This window comes from Argopecten irradians, chromosome 12, assembly GCF_041381155.1.
Source record: "Argopecten irradians isolate NY chromosome 12, Ai_NY, whole genome shotgun sequence".
In the NCBI taxonomy this organism is placed as follows: Eukaryota; Metazoa; Mollusca; class Bivalvia; order Pectinida; family Pectinidae; genus Argopecten; species Argopecten irradians.
The window spans coordinates 3,659,571-3,682,988 of NC_091145.1; the positions used below are offsets into that span (position 1 = coordinate 3,659,571).

The 23,418-nt window shown below is 35.0% G+C and overlaps 1 protein-coding gene across 1 annotated transcript in view; it reads right to left on the reverse strand.

The window, feature by feature from the left end:
- Window positions 1-23,125, reverse strand: part of LOC138336560 (uncharacterized) — an 89,751-nt gene extending 66,626 nt beyond the window's left edge. The window contains exon 1 of the mRNA XM_069286073.1: window positions 22,960-23,125. Coding sequence (XP_069142174.1) covers window positions 22,960-23,125 — 166 coding nt within the window. The remainder of the gene's footprint in view (window positions 1-22,959) is intronic.
- Between the last annotated feature and the right edge of the window lie 293 nt (window positions 23,126-23,418).

Consider the following 23,418-nt stretch of genomic DNA (forward strand, 5'->3'; position numbering starts at 1 on the left):
TCGCTCAGTATGGTCAGTCAATATCACATATGATGAACACATATGATCATATATTCAAGAATGTTTGCTGATGACACGTCTTTGTCTTTTTCTGCTAATATTGCTTTAGAAATAGAAAATGTAATGAATCATGATTTAAATGTTATTGAAGACTGGGCTGATAAGTGGAAACTTAATTTTAACCGTTCTAAAACAGATGTTGTAGTTTTCCATAGTTGTAATGATCCTCGTGATATAAATTTGATATTCAACAATACACGACTACATACTTCACCAAATCATAAGCACCTGGGAGTAACATTAAACGAAAATTGTAAATGGTCGGAACATATAAATACTCTAGTTAAATCTGTTTCAAAACACATTTCTATTCTAAGGAAATTGAAATTCACTCTAAGGAAAGCGACGCTTTCAAACTGTTTTATAAGACCTTTTTTGGAATATGCTTGTGAGGTTTGGGATGAATGCAATAGTTATAATTCAGACCGATAGGAAGACTACAACTAGAGGCAGCCAGGTTATGACTGGTCTCCCTAGTTTTACGAGTCGCCAAAGTTTATACTATGAAACAGGATGGGAAACATTAAGCAACCGTCGAAAGTCAAGAAAATTGACACTATTTTACAAAATACTTAATAACCTTACTACTTCCTATTGACATCACCTCATGTCTAATCCAGTACATACAATGTACCGTAAGTAATTAAAATTTAATTAATCTCAACAATTACGTAGTTCCAAGAACCAGATTAGGCACTTTTGAGAAATCATTTATACCTCAAACTTAAGAATAATCTCGATATCCAAACAAGTTCTTGTAATTCTATTTCAACTTTTAAAAACAAGGTTTCTTATAAAAGGGAATGTGCTCCCAATTTCTACTTATTCGGTAACAAAAACTGAATATAATTCTTACTCGACTAAGGCAAAAATGCAGTGAACTAAAATCCGATCTTTAACGTGTTAATTTAATCCAATCCCCTCTATGTAAATGTTCCCAGACCAAAGAGACTGCTGAACACTATTTAGTATCATGTCCACTATTTGTTGTCTCTAGAAACTTATTAATACATAAACTTTTACAAGACTTGAACTTGATCGGTAGAACTGCAGATCTGTTACTTTATGGTTCTGATGCATTGTCTGAAACAAAAAACAAAAGTTGATTTCATTAGTTCATGATTTTATTCGCCATTCTAAACGCTTTGTTTGAATTGAATTATATGCACAAACTTTTATTTGATATCGTGGTCGGTTTGACACAGTAAAACCCGTCTGCACTCAGCAAGGAGCCCTTAGCTCCGATAAGCGATGTATGGAGTTACAGTATGGTGCATACAAGATAAAAGTCATAGACATTTTAAGGTGCGGTGTTTTTATGTATCGAATGCTTCAGAAAGTGTTGTGTAGACTGCAGTTTTCTGTATTAATCGACCACCAGTTTTTGTAATTTGTTGATCATCTAAATATGTATTTACAAATTTAATAACTTACTAATCAGCAGTTCGTAATTTTTCATTTCTGATACATATACATGTACTAGGAGTTAACTCAATGGATCCTATATAAATTTACTGTTGAATGTATCTATTACTATACTTTCATGTACTTCGAACAAAGGTGTATTTCTAATATTTTACATTTCAAATATTGACACATTCATTTATTGATACATATACAAATTGATTCTGTATTTTACAGTCATTTTATTTTATATAGACATGAGGGTACAGAGACATTTCATCATGAATGAACTACATTGTAAATTTTATCTTAAAGATAGTTTTGATAAGTTATTCAATTAATCATTTTGTTTAATATTTGCGGTCATATGTATAAATCATCATTTTTTACGGGAGAAGACGAATTATAAGTTTACAACTTGTGTCTAATCCCTTTTGTATATAATGTGCAAATAAAATATGTTTAAATTAAATCACATATGTATATTTGCAACTGTGGTCACATGGTTTGAAACTGAACAAAAATCAACATAATGTCAAGAGAGTATTTCTTAAAACTTTTCACTCCTTTTCAAATCAAAATGGCACAAAAGTATAACAATGGAATTTGGCCCGTAAGAGCATGTTTTTTTTATTTGTCAGATTACCATTATTTTGGTCTATCCCATTTTATTTCATTGATGCCAACCATGGACATTTACTTACTCCAATTCTAGATTTACGACGTTATTACTCCTATCATGCATTATCTGGTAACTGTAGTTCCATTTTAAGTGGAGAATAAGTCATTTATGGCAGGTGCTTGATATTTATATTTTTTGTTAAAATGTCCTACTAGATAAAAGATAGGCATTGGGTTATCATTTCAGCTTTGACACTTTATGACAATATATGGAGACAAAGTCATTATGTCAAATATGACAGGATGTTAGCAACCTTGCCAATGATAGTGTTATGGAGAAAGTTAATATGTCAGATATAACCCTGACGTAACGGAAATGTATGAATATATTATAACTGTATCTGATATGATAGTTTGTCGGTAATTCTAACTTTCCTGACAATTTATGGGAGAAGTATTAGCTTGCAAGATATGGCAGTTGGTTGAATATAACTTTTTGCTTGTCTAAGTGCCTGTAGAGTATAAGACGTCCTTGATACTCCAACGGTTGCTATCACTAACGTCATATCCATCCCTGGACTATCTCATAATAAAACAACTGGAGGTAGCTCATACGAAAACATCCTGATCAATTACAAGCCTGCAGGGACTTCATTTGAAGATTACAGAGAAAGTCATGCAGTCAACCATATTCGATTCTTTTGATATCCATCAAATGACCAAATTCATTTGAAATTACCTGTGTCTTATGTTGCCTTCATTTTCATTATGATATAGTCCAGGGGTGGATATAACGTCAGCGATAGTAACCCCTGGAGCATTGAGAATGGGTAAAAGTGTGTATTTATGGTAGGATTGGTAATGAAAGTATCCGTTCTGTTGATATAGACAGCTGTTCGGTAACTACTTATAACTTCTGTGATTTTCTAGGTCAACATGTATAATAAAAAAGTGTCTCCAAAGAAGAATTAATCATGATTATCGTAAGTATTCGTTGTCTTACTATCATGTACGCTTGTGAAGGTGAAAAAACAAACCGATTTTTCTAAAACTTTTAAATTTATTTTCCATCGGGAATATGCGTCTTCTTAAAATAAAAATTGTGACGCTTTTGTATTTCTAACAGGATGTCACCTAAAATGGTCTCACATGGGAAGTCCTTCATTGTTAAAATATCAGCGATTATAAAAATGTGAATTGATAGCTACATTTATATAAGTATACTCTTTCTCCTTTTGTTACTTTCCTTTGGCTACCTATTGAAATTACATTGAAGTATCTTAAATATTCAAATTTTATCTTCTACGATGTCACTGACCTTTGCCATTGCTACACCCATGGGTTGGTGTGAAAATAACTGGTAGATTTCAGTACTTAAGTACTTATTTCATGTTGTGTGAATAACTTAAAGCGATGAAGCATTGAAAACGTTGAAAAAAGGAGCCACCTAAATGGCCCCGGGAAAGAGTTTTGTCCGGGTCACTAGTTGACTGGTGGTTTATGAATTTCGAAAGTTAAAAAAATGTTTCCTAACAAGTATTTATCATTAGGTAAAAATTATGTAAATTTGTTTAGTCAAAATTAAATTAATGTTAAAATAATAATTTTGCTAATTAATAGGATGCACGTGCACGATGCTGCTTCTGATCAGGGTCAGGTTAACATAAAAACAAAATAAATACCTGTATAGATACTAAATACTTAACTGTATTAGATAGTAAATGTTAAGAGTTGTTGGTATATTTTATACCAGACAAGAAATATAAAATCCCCATAGCAAAATTACTCGTGTTATGTTTTATCTTGTTTGTGGTATCAGAGCTTTGGATTTTAAATTCATTATCTTATATAACCGTTTTGTGAAGTCAGCATTTTGAGTTTACCTCTATTATTATATCATTATAATACAATTTTGAGTGTCACGAGCATTTTCATTGGTTTAAAATTTGATGATCTCATGTAAAGTAACATTTGAGGTCGTCGTTTTTTAAAATCGCTTCTTATTGGAGAGAAAAAGAGTCCCTCGAGAACTTTGGATAATGGTTAAGTAAGTAGGATTAGTTTGAATATATAGGTATATACTGTCATTATATACTCTCTTGATTTCTGTAATATACCTCCATAACATAAAATATATACATTATGAAATAACCCCTTTCAACTGTGTGAACTGTTAATGCTATCTACTGTGGTATCTACTGTGGTATATATCTGGTATGACCTTAGCGAATCGCCTCTCCGCACCTAAATAAGGACGGATCCAGCTATCTATGCCAAGGACATGTATAGGAGGATTAATTTACATGTTTATATAAGGATCTTCTCAACAGTCACATGTCTGCTAAACTTAGATCAACTCTGCTACTTTGACTTCAAAATACAGCAGCTTCCAGTGCAATATACTTATGTAAACATATAAGTCACTTAACAGTTATATGTAATGCCCCTGTATATCCTCAAGACTTTTTTTAACCCTTAGACCCTGATAAGGTCACTTCGGTCGGAACATGGTAACTTTCAGGTGTAACCAGAACGTAAATAGGAATATTCGGAGCAAAAACTTAGTGTACCGACATCATAAACTGCTTGGAGAGAACTCTTTGAACGTTGCATTATACTTCCAAAATTATGAGACTCTTTCATATGTGGATATGAAGGATAGGGATATTCTACCTGACGGTAACAAAATGTTGTAAAACTCTAGGCTAGTGACCCCGACGGTAGAATGTCCATATTCTTCCCTATCCTTCATATCCAATTATGAATTGTATTAAAAATTAATTAATTATTTTAATTACAAATCATGTTGCTTACATCTTATGTATTATGTAACCTATTTAGCCTATTTAGCTTCTGTAAATGACAGTAAATGTTTACCTAGTAAATAGTTTTGTTGACGCAGTGACATGGGTGGCCATGTAATACAGCCCCTGGCGACACGAATGTATTTCTGGGATGGACCATATTACGCCCTAGAAAATCCCTTACAACTCTATGAAATGACATTATCTGACGTTATATCTACTGTAGTATTTATTGGGTATGACGTTAGCGAATCACCTCTCTTCTCGTAATTCAGGACAGGTATAGCTATCTATGCCAAGGACGTTTTTAGGAGGATTCATTTACTTGTTCAGGAAGACGTCTACTATATCAAATGTCATATGACTGTCAAACTCAAAAAAGAGTTCGTTCAACTTGCATCATTTTTTCTACGGCGACTTCAAAATGCAGAATTTTTCCAGTTAAAGATACTAAATCAAGACCCTGTGTATCTAAACCTTGTAAAATCTTTAACACCGATAATGTCACTTCGGTCGGAACATGGTAACTTTCAGATGCTACTAAAACGTGAACGAATACATATAGAGAAAAAAGGGTTTTATAAATCTACAGCTTCTCTTTGAAGCAGGTTACCCTTAGTATTGAGGGCTGTCAAAACAATTGGTCCATTTAAAACTCTTTTAATGACTTTATTATTCCCGACTAGAATAATTACGAAAATGTTATTAATTTGCAAATTAAGTGAAAGCACTGGTTAATTTAGAGGTTTTAGTAGCAATAATTTATTTTATAAATGTCATTTTTGGATTACTGTAAAGAGGTGGTTAGAGCGTTATACATACACTGTAACTTGTGAATGATTTATTACCACACTTTTGTCTTTGATGCTCAATGTTTTGCCCGTATGATACTAGTGCTATATCCGCCGTCATATCAGCGCCCGGGCTAATATTACGTCATAATTTGATATCAGCCCGCGTCGATATGAGGTATCAGCCCGAGCTAACATAATGTCATCCGGGTTTTTCATTATTCGCTATTTCAAAGCATCCCACTGTTCAACATCAATATGGCCTAATTATAATAATTGGAATATCACTGTGAATTAGAGTGCTCAATATGTGTAAATAAATGTTTTAAATAGTTACAATTAATGAATTTCCTCTTTTTTCTTTTTTGTTTGTTTGTTTGAAAAAAGGTTATTATACGACGCGGCACTTGGGCGAATATGGCAGTATTGGCCTGATAAAGGGTACTATATCAAACTTGCTTTATAATAAACTTCAACTATTCCTATTATATGATATTATCCTTACCTAATATAACGAACGTGCAAAACATAATGTAATTAAACATAATATAATATGCCATACGTCGTTTGTAACTTCGCTTCTGATAGGACATAACGTTCGGCGTAGCGATATCTTAAGATAAAAAGAGTCCCTCAAGAATTTTTGGAGTTTCATAGAATTAGTAAAGTTAAATTGCATATATTTTATGTTGGAGAAAAATATCAGTATACCAACATCTATAAACAGCTTTTGGAGAACACACTAAACTTTCTATTAAACTTCCAAGATTATATCATTCTTTGTATGTGGATATAAATGATAGGGATATTCTACCCGACGATCACAAAATATTGTAAAACTCTAGGCTTTTGATCCCGATGGTAAAATGTCCCTAACCTTCATATCAACATATAAAATATCTTAATTATGAATTAATTATTTTAATTACATATCATGTTGTTTACATCTTATATATTATATTACCTGTTTTGCTTCTGTAAATGGCGTTAAATGTTTACCTAGTAAATAGTTTTGTTGACGCAGTGACATGGGTAGCCATGTAATACATACTCTAACGACAGGATTGTATTGTATTAGATGGACCAGTATTACGCCCTTAATACAACTCTATAAACTACTAGTGCTGCATGGTGACATTTCCGCCAGTTATATCTCGGGTATGACGTTAGCGAATCCCCTCTCTGGACATAAATCAGGCCGGATATAGCTATCCCCTCTCTGGACATAAATCAGGCCGGATATAGCTATCCCCTCTCTGGACATAAATCAGGCCGGATATATCTATCCCCTCTCTGGACATAAATCAGGCCGGATATAGCTACCCCCTCTCTGGACATAAATCAGGCCGGATATATCTGTCCCCTCTCTGGACATAAATCAGGCCGGATATAGCTATCCCCTCTCTGGACATAAATCAGGCCGGATATAGCTATCTATGCCAAGGCCATTTACTGGAGGATCCATTTAGACGTCTGCTATATCAAATATCACATGACTGTTAAACTAAAACAAGAGGCCCATGGGCCTTAACGGTCATCTGACTCATGGCACAAAACAACAAAGTCACAGTATAAAGTATTGGTTAACGATTAATATAAACAATACAAGGAACTCCTTAGTTGAATATGTAAGTTTCTGAAATAGGTAAATCATTTGTTGAACAAACTTGGTAGCCCTTCATCCATATATGGTTGTAACCCATTCAAGGATTAATATAAGGAGGAGTCAGATTTTAAAGCCAAATTTCAGCAAAGCTCCCATTTTGGACCTCCGCCGAACTATCCCAATGGGTCTTAGCTCGGTCCTTTATAAAATATGATTGTCCTCACCTAAAGTTCCCCCTTCTGAATCAATTAAAACCCCTATAGATCAATTTTTATTGAGATCGGACACTGAACCTGAAAACAGGAAGTGGGCCAGCAGCCATCTTGGAATACCAAAATCTTTACGAAAATGTTTGCATGTTGTTCCGCATCAATTAAAACCCCTATAGACCAATTTTGATTGAGATCGGAGACCAAAACCTGAAAACAGGAAGTGGGCCAGCTAAAATTTGCCCTTTTGGGACCCCACCCCTCAGCCCCTAGGGGTCCGACAAGACTCATTTATATAAAATATGATTGTCCTTCCCCAATGATGTTTTACACCAAATATAGTTGTAATCTATTCAAGGATGGAAGAGGAGTAGGATTTTAAAGTTAAAATCAAGAAAATTTCCCCTTTTGGGGCCCCATACCTCAGCCCCTATGGGGTCGGACCAGGCTCATTCATATAGAATATAATTGTCCTTCCCCAATGATGTTTCACACCAAATATGGATGAAATCCATCTAAGGATGAAGGAGGAGTAGGATTTAAAAGCTTAAATTAAGAAAATTTGCCCTTTTGGGGCCCCGCCCCTCTGCCCCTAGGGGTCAGACCTATCTCATTTATATAAAAAAATTCCCCAAGGATATTTCATACCAAATATGGATGTAATTCACTCAAGGGTTTAGGAGGAGAAGGCTTTTGTATAAATAACTTTAAGCACGACACAAGGCGGACGGTGGACGGCGCACGGCGCACAGTGCACGACGACGGACGAAACACGATGACAATAGGTCATTCTGACCTTCGGTCAGATGACCTAAATAAAACAGTTCGTTCAACTTTTTTGTTTGTTTGATTAATTAACGACTTATTAACAGCTATGGTCATGTAAGGACGGCCTCCCATGTATGTGGTGTGCTGTGTGTATGTTGTGAGAGGTGCGTGTTTTGGGAGACTGTGGTAAATTCATGTTGTGTCTTCTTGTATAGTGGAACTGTTGCCCTTTTTAAAGTGCTATATCACTGAAGCATGCCGCCGAAGACACCAAGCAACACACCCCGACCGGTCACATTATACTGACAACGGGCGAACCAGTCGTCCCACTCCCTGTCAGCTGAGCGTTAAGCAGGAGCAGAAACTACCACTTTTATAGACTTTCTACAGCGACTTCAAAATGCAGAAGCTTCCAGCATAAGATTATTTTATACACATATAAATCAAGGTGCCACTAAAACATGAACGAAAACATATGGAGAAAAATGGGAGCGTTCTCCTTACATAATGCAAGTCAATTTCCTTCTATAAATAATTACGTGGTATTTTTAACACAAATCCCGTTGTTTGCACCTTTTATTGTATAACCAGTCGATTTTCTGGAAATGACGTTAAAATTTTATAAATGAAATAGGAAATAGAAAAACTAATGAAAAAAGTAAATTTGTTGACGCTGTGACGTCATGGGGTTATATTGCATGAGCGAGTGTATAGTATGGAATATACCAGTATTACACTCGAGAAATTCCCTTACAACTTCATGAACTGTTACTGCTGCTCGGCGACATTTCCGCCAGTTATATCAACTTTAGCATATCTCGGATATGACTTTAGAGAACCACCTCTCTCCGCCTCAAATCAGGACACTTCTAGCTATCTATGCCAAGGACAGGCAGGAGAGGAAGTAATTTAAATGCTTATAAAGAGAGATCTATATAGTAACTAGTACATGTCTGCCGAACCTTTAAAGAGTTCACTGAAATCAGATAAACTTCGCTCATATGATGTGTCAGTCGAGTAAAATATAAAGAATGTGCAAAATAAACATATTATCTGATGCACATTTTGAAAACAAGCTACATCAACTAGTCGGTAAGCAGAACAGGGGAACAATACATTTAAAATAAAGAAGAAAAAGGGGGGGGGGGGGATAACAAATAAAAAAATGTAACAAGATCAAATTTCAGCAAAAAATGGGACGAAATGTCGTTTTAACTTGTTTCCTTGTCACAGATGCTTTATTACTAAAGGAATGTGTAAAGTAAACGAAATTTGATATGCACCCTTCGAGTCTAAGCAGGTCAAGGTAAAAAACAAATTTACAATTTAAAAAACCCCAACATCTGTCTTATAAAGAATACACTCGATCAGAAAGACACCCCATCTGGTCACGTGTTCTTATCTACAATGACGGACACTTTTATTTTAATAGAAATTTAAATCTCACCCAAAGGACGATGATGAATGTGCGCCAAAGAGATCGTCAATCTGAAAGACAATAGGTGAACTAGTAATTATCGACCTACTGTGCAGATGTTTGAATGATCTGACTTTCAGTGATTTATGATGATGAACGAATCCATGTGTATATTTTGTAAAAAAAATGTTGCCTATACACCGAAATCTAATCGGGCGTTAATTGTATAGAGGTTGCGTCGTCTGTTAACTTACCCTGATATAAAATCATGCTTCAAACAAGGCCACGACGCTTTGGAAAATTACAAGGTGCCCGATCATTCATCATCGATATTCAAATGGTTACTATGACTCTTATTTCATCCTTTTAGCAAATACCTTAGGGTTTATTTGTCAAATAAATGTACTGCCACGCTTATTTTATTAAATTACATTTATTGAGACAATTGGTTTTGTTTGTTTTGTTGTAGTTTTACATCCTAAAACTGTCAGGGTCACACGGCCACCGCGCCCACTCATCATTGAGACCGGATATAGAATAACTATAGACTGGTTCCCTTTTATTGAAGACTGGTTCCCTTTTATTGAATAGTTCTTTACTCTCTGCCATGCTGCGCACCGTTCACTAAGAACCGGCTACGGCTAGCCATGATGGTTTACTGATTGGAAAATATCTATATCCGGTTTCGCAGGGATCACCGAATTTAGACAAGGAAATCCCTTTACGCACCAAGTAATGGCCCTTCGTACAAAGCATAGATATTCTATTTGGACGAAAGATAAACAGATGTAATTTTAAACTTCAAGTTAATGAGAATGACGTAAATGATATCATTTTCTCTCAACGGAAGTAGCCGTCTCCATGATGACATGTCATGAGTAGAAATGATGCGCACCTGGAGTTGAAATTCAAAATAGCAAGTCCCTACCGGTAGTTCCTGTGTAGCTTCCGCAAGGGAAATAATTGAGTCGGGAATCAGCCTTAAAAACTAGTGTTTACATTGCCACGAAACGATACCTTTATTTTGCTTCTTAACCCAATGTAAATTATTTTCAATAACATTGGCTGTTCGGCTCTGGCGTACTAATACTTTCATCAGAATTCACGAGGTCACAAAAAGACTGATTTGATTTACGTTAGTACGAGAATTCACTGAAATATTCTAAACATTGGAAAATATGAAAATGCATTCTAAATGAAATATTTGAAATTAGTTGAAGTGGTGTATTTATCTTTGAATATCTGGTTTGTCGACGGGACTATTTAATTCACTGCTATTGTTAAGTTGGTTGCCAATGGCAACATGTCGGAAGCGCGGTCACTCGTTATTTCCCTCGAAATCATAGGTTGCTCTATTGAATTATATTTTTCTCTGTACAGAGTTTTAAGTTTTATTTTCATACTTTTTATCTTGTATATTTTATAACGGGAATAACTAGTTTGATGTAAATGTAAGCATTGGTTGTCATATTTTTGACATGCATTAGTGTGTAACATGCATTGGGTGTTCCAGCGTATGATATATATGCTAGATTTGCCAACGCGCACCATTGGATAAGAGGAATAGCCAATGTATGTTGCAAAGCAATACATGTAAAAAAAATATGGATGGTCGTTATGTTGACTAAAACACGTGTGACAAATATGTTCGTTCTTATTGGAAGTATATATTTCAATTTTTGAAAGGAAATAATGTTTGGTATAAAATTGCGAGTTTCGAACTTTAGCCACACTACTATGAACCCGCGGAAATGTCAGGTAAAGGACTTGGATATTGAACAAGTAGTAGAAGAAATTCAGCAATTCGAAAATTTCGCAATCCGAACAGGAACGGGAAGTTGACTAATTATTGAGGGTCCGCTGTATTTGTTTTAAAATCCTTTGCAGTCATAGGTGAAAGATACTATTTGTACAATCTGATTAATTTATAAATCCTTATTCACAGTTAGGGATCACGGACTGGTGACCTTTATTCTCTTCACTTCAGTTCAAATGCATATCCTCCATCTAGTTAGTTACTTCTTAAACAAGTTAAAACGACATTTCGTCCCATCCCATATAAACATTAAGCTATATTGTGAGAATTGGACGAGCTGGCTACATACACAAACATGACTATCACAGCTCTTCCAAACCACTCAGCCCCTTAAGATTTACCTCCAAGATTCAGGTAATAGAAATTTAATTATCCAATTTGAAAGGTCACCAGAACGTGACCCCTTATGGGATGTTGTCAGTGCCTTCATGAAATCGAGTGATACTTAGTTTCTGTATTTTTATCAGATTCTTATTGGTGGTATGTGCAAAAGAAATTTACCTTTTTAGTAAGAGCATTAAACATAATTTCGTTGTTTCTTTTTCGGTACACCGCTGTTATAACCGTTCGAAGTAGGATTTCGATGAATTGGCCGATCTATATGAAAGGTTTTGAAATGTGATCGTCTTTTTTTCGGTTCTACGAACCACTGACATGTGGAGGAAGGAAAGCACAATCGGTTACTATCGCTAACCTGACATACCAAGATATCAAAAAGGGACGCATAATGGTCTATGAATGATATAAAATGGTATATCAAACAACACTAACAATATCCCGATTGGACAGCCACGTTCATGTAATGACGTGTCCGGTTTGCGGAGGAAAGCCACTCGGCCATCACGGCACCCCAAATATCACAACGAGTTCTTGAAAGAACACAAGAATAAAACACACCAAGGCACGCAAATCTATATAACATTCCAAATATTATCAACGAGTTAGGGAAACACTAAAAAACTTTATAATATTCCAAATATCATCAACGAGGTCTTTAAAGCCACAAAAAACTATCACCAAATATCACCAATGAAGATTCAAAAACTGTATAATTATCCAAATATCACCAACGAGTTCTTGAAAGACTCGAAATTGTATAATATTCCAAACATCATTAACGAGCCCTTGAGAGACACGCAAATCTGTATAATAGTCCAAATATCACCAACGAGTTCCTGAAAGACATGCCGAAGTACGAAAGATAATTTTTTTCATGTTGAAAATAACTAAACGAGTCCTTTACGTCACAGAAACTTTACATTTTTTGGCATATATCACCAATCAGTGTATATTTACTTTTGGACAGGTTTTCGCATATACAAGTATTTTTAAACCAAGAAACCTTTTCCTTTTCTGACAAGTGGGTTTGAGCCAAAGTTTGCAGGATTCCATCAAAGATAGTTCATTCATTTAGAATAATTTATCATGCTTTTGGTGCGTACACAATCAGTACTTAATTCCATACAGGACATAGTGCCATGGATTTTATGAGGGAAGCAATTAATGATTTTTGATATTTTTATCCTGAATTAATATAAGAAGCTCAAAATTTTCAATGGTGATAATGGTGTAAAGTATGAAACTTTTGTAAGTGAAGAAACATACATATTCGTCTGTTCCTGTTTTTATACAATCGGGTATCTTTGAACAGGTTTGTTCAAAATTAAAATTAGCACTAAAATTTGGTTCTGTGGAAGTAAGAACGTGTACTGTTTACTTATATGAATTACATCTGATATTAGATTATGAAAATAATGCAATGTGTTATAAATATAAGTTCAGTACACAGTAAATATGTCCATATGCATCTAAGTATCGAACTTACAAGTACCAATAACAAAGCAATTCTTAAATCATGGGCTTTTCAGACATGCATGTATGTAAATGATTTAAAATTAATCGACGGATTCATATTTTATCTTTTATTTAACCGATGGAAAAATGTTATTGCGAATATCCTTTTGAATTATTTTTTTAGTTTATTCGGTGAACAATTCAATTTGATTTAGAAAGAAATCTTGAAATTGACATTCATTTTCTCCTTAGCCGATTGGAAAATGTTATTGTGAATATTGTTTTGATTTTTTAGTAGATTATTTGGTGAGTAATTCAATTTTATTGATAAAGAAATTTCAAAATTGACAACATTCATTTTCTCTTTAATCGACAAAAATGTTATAACGAATATTCTTTTGAATTATTTTTTGTTAGTTCATTCGGTGAACAATTCAATTTCATTTTAAAAGAATTTTTAAAATTTACGACAAAAACTTCATATATAATTTGAGAGTTTAAGGATGCAAATATCAAAATCCTTGTCATCATAACCGATTATGAATTTTCAAAGAAAATAAGAGGTGTATTTTTTATTTTCAAAACACCACTATTTTGGTCAGTGGAACAAAGAGTCAGTAATGTATTAGGTACTCACCTTATAACGTTGTCGCCCCTAGAATTTTAAAATGTTTGGTATGACACACTTTATCTTAACGTAACCATGTCTTTACTAGAGGTCACAAGATATAGGCTAGCGTTCATCACGGGTTTGAAAAAAAAACATCTGCTTCCTCTAATGTAGGATATTTTATTGGCATATTCACGAGGGATAACAGTGAGAGTATTAACGGCGTTTAATCTGCACGTTTGGACAATTTGACTCCTGTAATGTGCATCTGATACCTTATTTTTATATTTGTGGCTTATCTATGTATTTATATTTACAATTACGTGCAATGTCTACTGTATAAAGTCAAGTTAAGTCTATGAGGGTATAACTGATACCCAAAAGGTGATCATAATTAAGATTGTCTGCAATGCTATGGGGTAACAGACCATAGATACAATACTATGGGTTGCAATAATCCGAACGCTGATAGTCCGGACAACTCATGATTCGGACGGAAATGTTAGTTTATTTCATTGACAAAGTAGTCGAAATTCGGTAGTCCGGATAACTCGCACAGCAGTTGGATATGGCAGGGAACGCAAAGGGCCGGATTAAAAAGGGTCCGCTGTATTATAAATACATTTAACAAACCTGCCTGTAAGTAATGTATCTATGCATGTGTGTAAATGTATATGTTTTGGGAGGCTGTAGCATATTCGTGTTGTGTCTCCATGTTTATTATGTTATAACAAACTCCTCTTCATTTTTGCAGTACTCTGCCAGTGAAGCATGGCGACAAAACACACCTCATCCGGTTACATTATACTGGCAACGGGCAAATCAGTCGTCCCACTCCCTTTATGCTGAGAGCTAAGATGGAACAGAAATTCAAAGGGATGAACGCTCAAATCGGAGCCAAAATCTTCTTTTATGATCAGCAGGTACAATTGTAACGCCCTATCTTTAGGCCAAGCATTTATTAAGACTGTATTATATTTTTACATTTATAGATAAAATCTTAAGTCATTTGCATTAAGATATTTTCATAAATTTGCTTTTGTTTAACTATCAAGTATCTAGCATATTTACGTTTTTAGAAACACAGAGTTAATGTGCCTATGCGAACTGCACTGTCCAAACGCTGCATTCTTCAGCGTGCCGTTCTTTGATCAAAGCTAATCTTATGTTAATATCCATATTAGAGATTGTTTTTGACACTTTTTGAAGAAATGACATAACTAATATAAAAACTAAGGACCTTTTGTTTCGGTCCATATGGTGTAATATCACCCTTGTAGAATTTAAAATAATGAGCTCGAGCTACGCCCTCGGTCATTATTTATTCTACTCGGGCGATACAACACCATATATAACTCACCAAAGGTCTATAATTGATTTATAACGGGTATGCTGTGATTTCTATTCTATTCTGATTGGCTAATGCTTGGACACGTGGGCTTCGATATACATTCTGTGACGTCATTATCCAAACGTTGAGGTCGCCAGGGTGACGTCTTATGGTCATCGCTCTTCATGTAATTAAGATATGGATCATTTTCTTGATATTTCATCACCACATCTAATATGAGACTTAAAGACCTTTGATTCCCCCATTCGGTCCATCTGGTGTTATACAGGCTTGGTAGAATCTAAAGTAATGATCAAGGGCTACGCCCTCGTTCATTATTTTATTCTACTAAGGCGATGTAACACCATATGGACCTAAATAAAGGTAATTTGGTACACATTATTAAATTGTGACTTTTAATGTAGCGGCTGGTTTAATTCCTCTTTCTGTCATTATCATATAACAATATTTATATTTTAGTTCGAAACTAGTTTACAAATTCTTTCTCTTTACTTAAAAATGATTTCATAGTTACAAAAAATATTTTCTATAAATATGAAAAAAAATTATAATGATTTTAAACAATTAAGAAAAATAGTCTCCATGGATTCATTGCAACAACTCTTTTATCAAAAGTATTACATCATGACGTCCACTGATAATTATCTTGATAATAAAAAATAATAAATGTTATTGCCAATGATATACGATATAAAAGCATGCTGTACCTGCAATATAAGTTTTTTTATTGCGGTGCGGGATTTTCAACAAATTTAATCATGATGATTATCAATTATGGACCTTTGTTCAGGTCCATATAGTGTTTTAGCGCCCTGGTAGAATAAACAATAACCAACGACGTATTTTAGATTCTACCAGGATGAAATACCACTATACCACTTTTATTTTATAAATGTGGTTTATCTGATTTTGTTTTTAAATGAGGTAATTGTTAATTACAAGAACGGGGATCAGGGGATGTCACCCTGAAGAAATCAACATTTTGACAATGAAGTTAACAAGCGCAACATCGACCCTTTTATTGCGTGCGTCACGAAAGGAGTATTGAATCGTGTGCTACAAATCAATTTCTCCTTATTTATAATAGTTTTAGAAATAATAAGACAACTTTATAAACTATATGCTCTTGTCGTATCACATCAAGGTCGTAATTCCCTCGCCTAAAAGGATCCATATAAAGTTTAATGACCTTTCTATTAATCCAAACAGTTTTTGTTTTCTTTCTGAAGCAGAGGTCAAATTTAAAATATTTGCCATAATGTCACGGATATTAATAATGTACATGCTGTCCTCATTGAATGATCGCAAACTTCCTGACAACCCCTCACTTTTGACCTTAGTGGAGTGCTCGCCATCGCAAGGAAGGCTCTCTGTACTGAAGTTTCAGTGCCGTATATAAGAACGTGTTAGTGTAAATTTGAGATAAATTTGTTTGTTTGTTTGATTAATTTAACGTCCTATTAACAGCTGTGTACGGCCTCCCAGCGTGTGCGAAATGCGTGGTGCGTGTTTTGGGAGACTGCAGTATGTTCGTGTTGTGTCTTCTTGTATAGTGGAACTGTTGCCCTTTTTATAGTGCTATATCACTGAAGCATGCCACCGAAGACACAAAGCAACACGCCCCACCCGGTCACATCATACTGACAACGGGCGAACCAGTCGTCCCACTCCCTGTTTGCTGAGCGCTAAGCAGGAGTAGAAACTACCACTTTTATAGACTTTGGTGTGTCTCGGCCAGGGGACAGAACCCAAAGCCTTCCTCACAGGGGCGAACGCTCAACCCAAGGCCAAAAGTGAGGCGGTGCCAAGGTAGGCATTAGGAAAGATAAAGTCAGTTAGGAAGAAAAGAAAAGATAAGATCCTAAATTTATGGGTCTCGGTGATTAGGTCTTGATACTTTATATACCGCCGTGCATGTTAACCGTATAATAATGTCTAATGTCTTATATTATTTGATATATAGTCCAGACAAGACCATGTTCGAAAGGGTCAAGGTTAGAGTGCCTCAAGTACAGGTTGACTGATGGAAGGACGGTCGCACTGGCGGCAAGACAGTCGGTCTGATGAAAGAAGACGAATATGTATTCCTTCGTACATCCATTCTAGGTGAATAATTATTCATATCTATATTCAAGTCAAGTTATTTATTTTTCGATGATAAAACTGGAGGCCGACTTGAAAAAAGATAGTTGAAATCCATTACCAATTATCAACTTCATACATTTGCATTCATTAACCATAAACAAATAGGTATAAACTCAAAAACTAGGAATCTATATGATTAATAAAGATAAAGATACTAAATTTTAAATATTTATTTGACGGCCATTTTGAAAAACAAGGCGGCGTATAGTTTTAGCAAATATTAAAATATATAACGTGTATATTTTACTTTGTCTTCAGTCACGCTGAAATTATATGTAAAGATATACAAATAAGAATTCTACATCTATAATTTTTTACATACTTAAAAACCACGCATATCTACCGCTGAATTTAGATAAAAAACAAACAAAAAAACAACAAACAAAAAACAAGCAAAACACAAAACGGCTAACAGTTTTACCAATAATTAATATCATTTAAATTTATATTTGTATCCAGTAACGCAGGTAAACTGCTAGGTATATACAAAAATAAGGATTCTACGTCAATCATTGTTAAATATGTAACTTGAATTTCAGACATTTCTATGGCGTGGAAAATGGCCACCATAGTTGTCCGTAACAAAGTCTAGTTGAGGCTCCTTCATGACATTTTTGTATCACAAAGTCTACGAATGTATGCTGTAGGCTCCGGACTATTGTCGTGGTGGGTTTTCGGAAGCCAAACAATATGGTTTGGTTTAAAGATAATCTCAATTTTTTGTATAATTGAGTTTTACTTTATAGTTTTCTTTACGTGAATTTATTGATCCCATTCAATTTAAGTTTCAAACAGATTTTGAAAGTTTTCTATTTTTGGTAGCTAACCGGTTCCAAACCATGGCAAATCTTGGTTGGTTGCGCAAAAAATTAAAAATGTTCATAAATTGTCAAAATGAGTTCACCTTGTTGCCAAGCACGAAATATCAATATCGATTTGGCGTTTTTGTCAAATAGCCAATTAGAACAATAGAAAAATCAGAGCATATGTGTTATACATGTAAATTTAAATATAGATATATTTGCCTTTATTAATTCTTCCTTTTTGAATGAGAGATTTTGAATTCTCGAAATGAAATTGTTTATATTGTTAGAATCAGATAAACAAATTATGATCATTTTGTTTCTTGTGATTAAGAATTGAGTCAATTTCTTGGTTTTTTATGTAGTCCTATTTTCCTTGTGTTTGAATAAGCATTACTGAATGCAAGAAGGGATATAGGTGTATGTTATAGAGAATTTCCTTGTCTCTTGAGGATACCAGTAATATTTCATCGAGTGGGATGGAAACTTTCATTTTTTTTAAAATCTGAAAGTTTCCACTGCTCTATAAATGTTATTCATATAGAAACAAGGAATATTCTATTTATTGCATTTTCTACGTCTCACAGCTCTATATTAGGCATAATGATACTACAGTGTAGTACATGTATTTCAATCTACAGCGATATTTATTTATTCCCATTTTAACTATCTTCCACTTACTGTTATTCTTCCATTTCGGACGCAAATTTCGAAGAAAAAATAACAAAAAAATAACCTAATTGCAACAATTTATGCTCCAATTAAAAAAAAAAGAATTAAACCAAAAAATGCATGTCATGTTTCAAAAATGGTGTTCCCGACAAAACAATATTTTCACTGCAATATTTCAAAAATGGTGTTCCCACCAAACCGATATTTTCACTATTTCAAAAACGTTATTCCCGCCAAAACGATATTTTCACTGTAGATGCTGTGTTCTGATTTGTCAAAAAATACCACATATATTTTCACATTAAAACTTTATATTTCACTTTGAAAATGTAAAAAATGCAGTTAATTTTATTCTGCTCTACCAAACATTAATATAGTTTGTCTTCCAGAAATTAGACTCTAATATGAAAAACACAAAAGAGATACTTGGAACAACGTCATTAAAGGTCTTTCGCTAGGGTTTTAATTTGTATGCCCTATAATTTCTATACGGGCAAATAAAAAAAGCTTTTAATAACATTTAAATCAACAAAAGTTATTTACAGTTTAAAAATTACAATCCTAACAATATACACGCTTCATTTTAAAAACACAAATATATGAATAATCATGATATTTATATCGACTGCACTGTTATGTGAATAGATAATGTAAAACAAAAGTCATAGCGGTGCACTTCATTTGATATGTTTACAATGTGATCAGTCGTAAAGTGACGTCATACATGTTTGCCGTCGGCTTTGAATCATATTTACATATTTTTTTTTTAGTTTTCTGAAGAAAAAAATGAATTGACCAGATTTTTGACCAGTGTTTGTGACCATTACCTGTGTTGGCACATACTACGGTTAATCGACTTATTTCGATTTTGATTGACGCTTTTTATCCCCATCGACTTCTTCCGTGGCGATTTAACTTTCCATTTTTAGAGACATATTGTTCTACTGTTTCTATTTATAGAATATTTTTGCCTGATTTGTTTTCGCAGAAATACGGGAAATCGAATCGCACATGAACATAAATTTTGATTTAAAGAAGTCGCAATCGAAACATGCAAATGAGTATCAATATTGAAATGGCAAATGTCAGTCCATTGTTTTCAGAGAAATCGATATTTTATGTGATTAAAACAATGATTATTAATTAGTGCATATGTACTCACCTATAAACCAACATTGACTGGTTACGTATGAATGGCGGGATTATAAATCATATGTCGAGCCATAGTCTTAACCTGCTACTAGTATGCAGGTGGTCACAAGATACCACGTAATCGTCACGGGATAACACAAAGCACATGCTTGTCAAATGTAGGATAATTCTACATGTTAATGCACAATATTTTAAATGTTACTAACGGGTTTTATTCTGCATTGATGCACACACTTTGATTTCTGTCTTGTATACTCATAGGTGGTCTGCATGGATATAAAATTAAAATATTCGTGCGTAATTTTTAAATATGGGGCCAAATCACTACAAAACTGATGGAAATTACTGTTTTTATTCCTAACATTATTTGGTCTGGATTAAGCATCATCGACTGACTCAAAATAAGTTTAACATTTAACGTTGAAAACAGCTATTAATCTCAAAACTACCATATTCATGGTGAATTGAATCCAGACAATTGTTACAGAATATCAATGGCGAATACATGGTCACCGTGCAGTTCGATATACAGCATATCAACTTTCAGTTTTTAAAAACATCGAGTCAATTCCTTCTGTGACGTAATTATCCAAGCGTTGTCTTCTTCAGGGTGACGTCATATGACCATTGTTCTTTTGATAATAAACATTTATACCGAATAATTATCTTGATATTTGTCAAAGTTCAAATATACAAGAAAACACAGCCCGAGTATACCGCAGTTTGTTTGATTTGTTTGTTTGTTTGTTTGTTTGATTAATTAACGTCCTATTAACAGCTATGGTCATGTAAGGACGGCCTCCCATGTATGCGGTGTGTTGCGTGTATGTTGTGCGAGGTGCGTGTTTCGGGAGACTGTTTGTTTGATTAATTAACGTCCTATTAACAGCTATGGTCATGTAAGGACGGCCTTCCATGTATGCAGTGTGTTGCGTGTATGTTGTGCGAGGTGCGTGTTTGGGGAGAATGCGATTTATTCGTGTTGTGTCTTCTTGTATAGTGGAACTGTTACCATTTTAATAGCGCTATATCACCGGAGCATGCCGCCGAAGACCACCAAGCAACACACTCCACCCAGTCACATTATACTGGCAACGGGCGAACCAGTCGTCCCACTCCATGGTATACCGCAGTCACCCAAAACATGCACCACACAAATCATACACATTACACACCGGTACACTAGAGGTAATGGAAGTATATCAAAGAGGTATGTCTCATCCATATTTAAAACCTAAATCCAATAAAAAAAGTTTATAAACAAACACAAACTAGGTAGGTCTTGGATTAGCCTTTGCAGTTTCAGACGACAAAATTTTTCATACGTCATTTAGAATACAATTTGCATGACTTAATAACTTAATCCAATACCTGGCAGAGATACACCAAAGTCTATATAAGTGTTAGTTTCTGCTCCTGCTTAGCGCTCAGCATCAAGGAAGTGGGACGACTGGTTCGCCCGTTATTAGTATAATGCGACCTTGCGGGGTGTGTTGCTAAGTGTCTTCCATGGCATGCTTCAGTGATATAGCACTATAAAAAGGGCAACAGTTCCACTATACAAGAAGTCACAACACGATTATACCGCAGTCTCCTAAAACACACTACACACTACATATACGCTTCACACTGCATACATTGGAGACCGTCCTTACGTGACCCTGGCTGTTAATAGGTCGTAAGTTTAATCAAACAAACAAACTTTATCATTCTGTAAATATATATATAAACTAAAGGCAATCGACTTAACTCCGTACTTTTCAAAAGCATTAACAACAGATAAATGTATAAAATAAAAAGAGTAAAAGAGATGAAAATAGCTCTCCTAGAAATAATCTGACATTCTTTATGAAATTAACTGAGCATTTGCCATTAATTAACAAACTATTTAATAAACAAATTAAGGGACTGAAATTTGCCTCTTATACTTGTAATAATAATAATAATTCGTATATTGGAATGAAGTTTGGTAATTTTGAAAAAAAAGCCGAACCTTCAATTTTATCTACAGTGATCCGAGTAATGCTCAACACTACACATTTGTCTGCGTTGAAAATCATATGCCAGTCCTTTGCCCAACGTTGCAGGGATACAAGGTTCTTCTCTAAATACCACGGTATATGAGGCCGTCATCAGCGAAAAGATGATGTCTCTGGTAGGTGGTTTATAAAGACTAAATACAGCACGGGGTCTAGGCCTTTCCCTGAGGCACTCCAGATGTTATATGCTATTGTTTGTTTGTGTGATTAAATTTACGTGCTATTAACAGTCAGGGAAATGTAAGAACGGCCTCCCATATTTGCGGCGTGTAGCGTGTATGAGGTGCGCGGGGTGTGTTTTGGGAGACTGCGGTATATTCGTGTTGTGTCTTCTTGTATAGAGGAACTCTTGTTCCTTTCATAGTGCTATATTGTTAATGCATGTCACCGAAGACACCAAGATATAACCCAATCCGGTCACATTATACTGACAACGGGAAAACAGTCGTCCTACTCCCGTAATGCTGAGCGCTAAGCAGGAGCAAAAACTACCACTTTTATAGACTTTGGTGTGTCTCGGCCTACCTCACAGTGGCGAGCGCTCAACAGACGCAAAAAGTGAGGCGATGTCAGGGGAGACGTTAGGAAGAACCAAGTTAGTTAGGAAGAAGAGAAGAGATAATATCCTCAATTTAGTCGCCTTTTACGATCATGCAATAGGGGCTGCAGGTACGATTCTAACACCCTACCTGCAGGACGGTGTTGTAGGTGCTGTTGTTGATGTACCAAGAGAACTGTCTTCTGTGGCACTCCAGATGTTACAGGTGATGTTGTTGATACAAGTTCAAGTAGTACCTGTTGTGTTCGGTTGCTAAGGAAGTTTTGTATCAATTCCAGTGTCTTTGCTTTTTTTCTTTATCGAAAGCGAACTTGTAAAGCAGGCGTTCATGGGCGTACCTTGTCGAAAGCTTTCTTGCAGGAAGGTTTCTACCTGTCCGCTTTCATCTATGGCTCTGGCTATATCGTCGATGGTGATAACAAGCTGGGTTTCGCAGGTTAGTCTGAATATGAATCCATGTTGCGAGTCCGACAGGATGGAGCTTCTATCAAAATGGTCCATCATCTGGATGTGGATGATATGCTCAACTGTCTTACATGGTATTAATGCTACATGTAATGGTACTCGCCGATTGCTGGGTGCTTCTCGCCCTTCTGGAAGATGAAGATGATTGACGCATCTTGCCAATTATCTTGGCGGAACTTACACGTACAACATGGAATGACAATACAGCTATCCATAATTTTGTCATTAGAGCACTAGTGAATGGCAATCGGAATACATTGCGCAAGGTTTCGAGTGAGTACAAATAGTGAATATACATGGAGCTAGCACCCTAATGTTCATAACGTTATAGA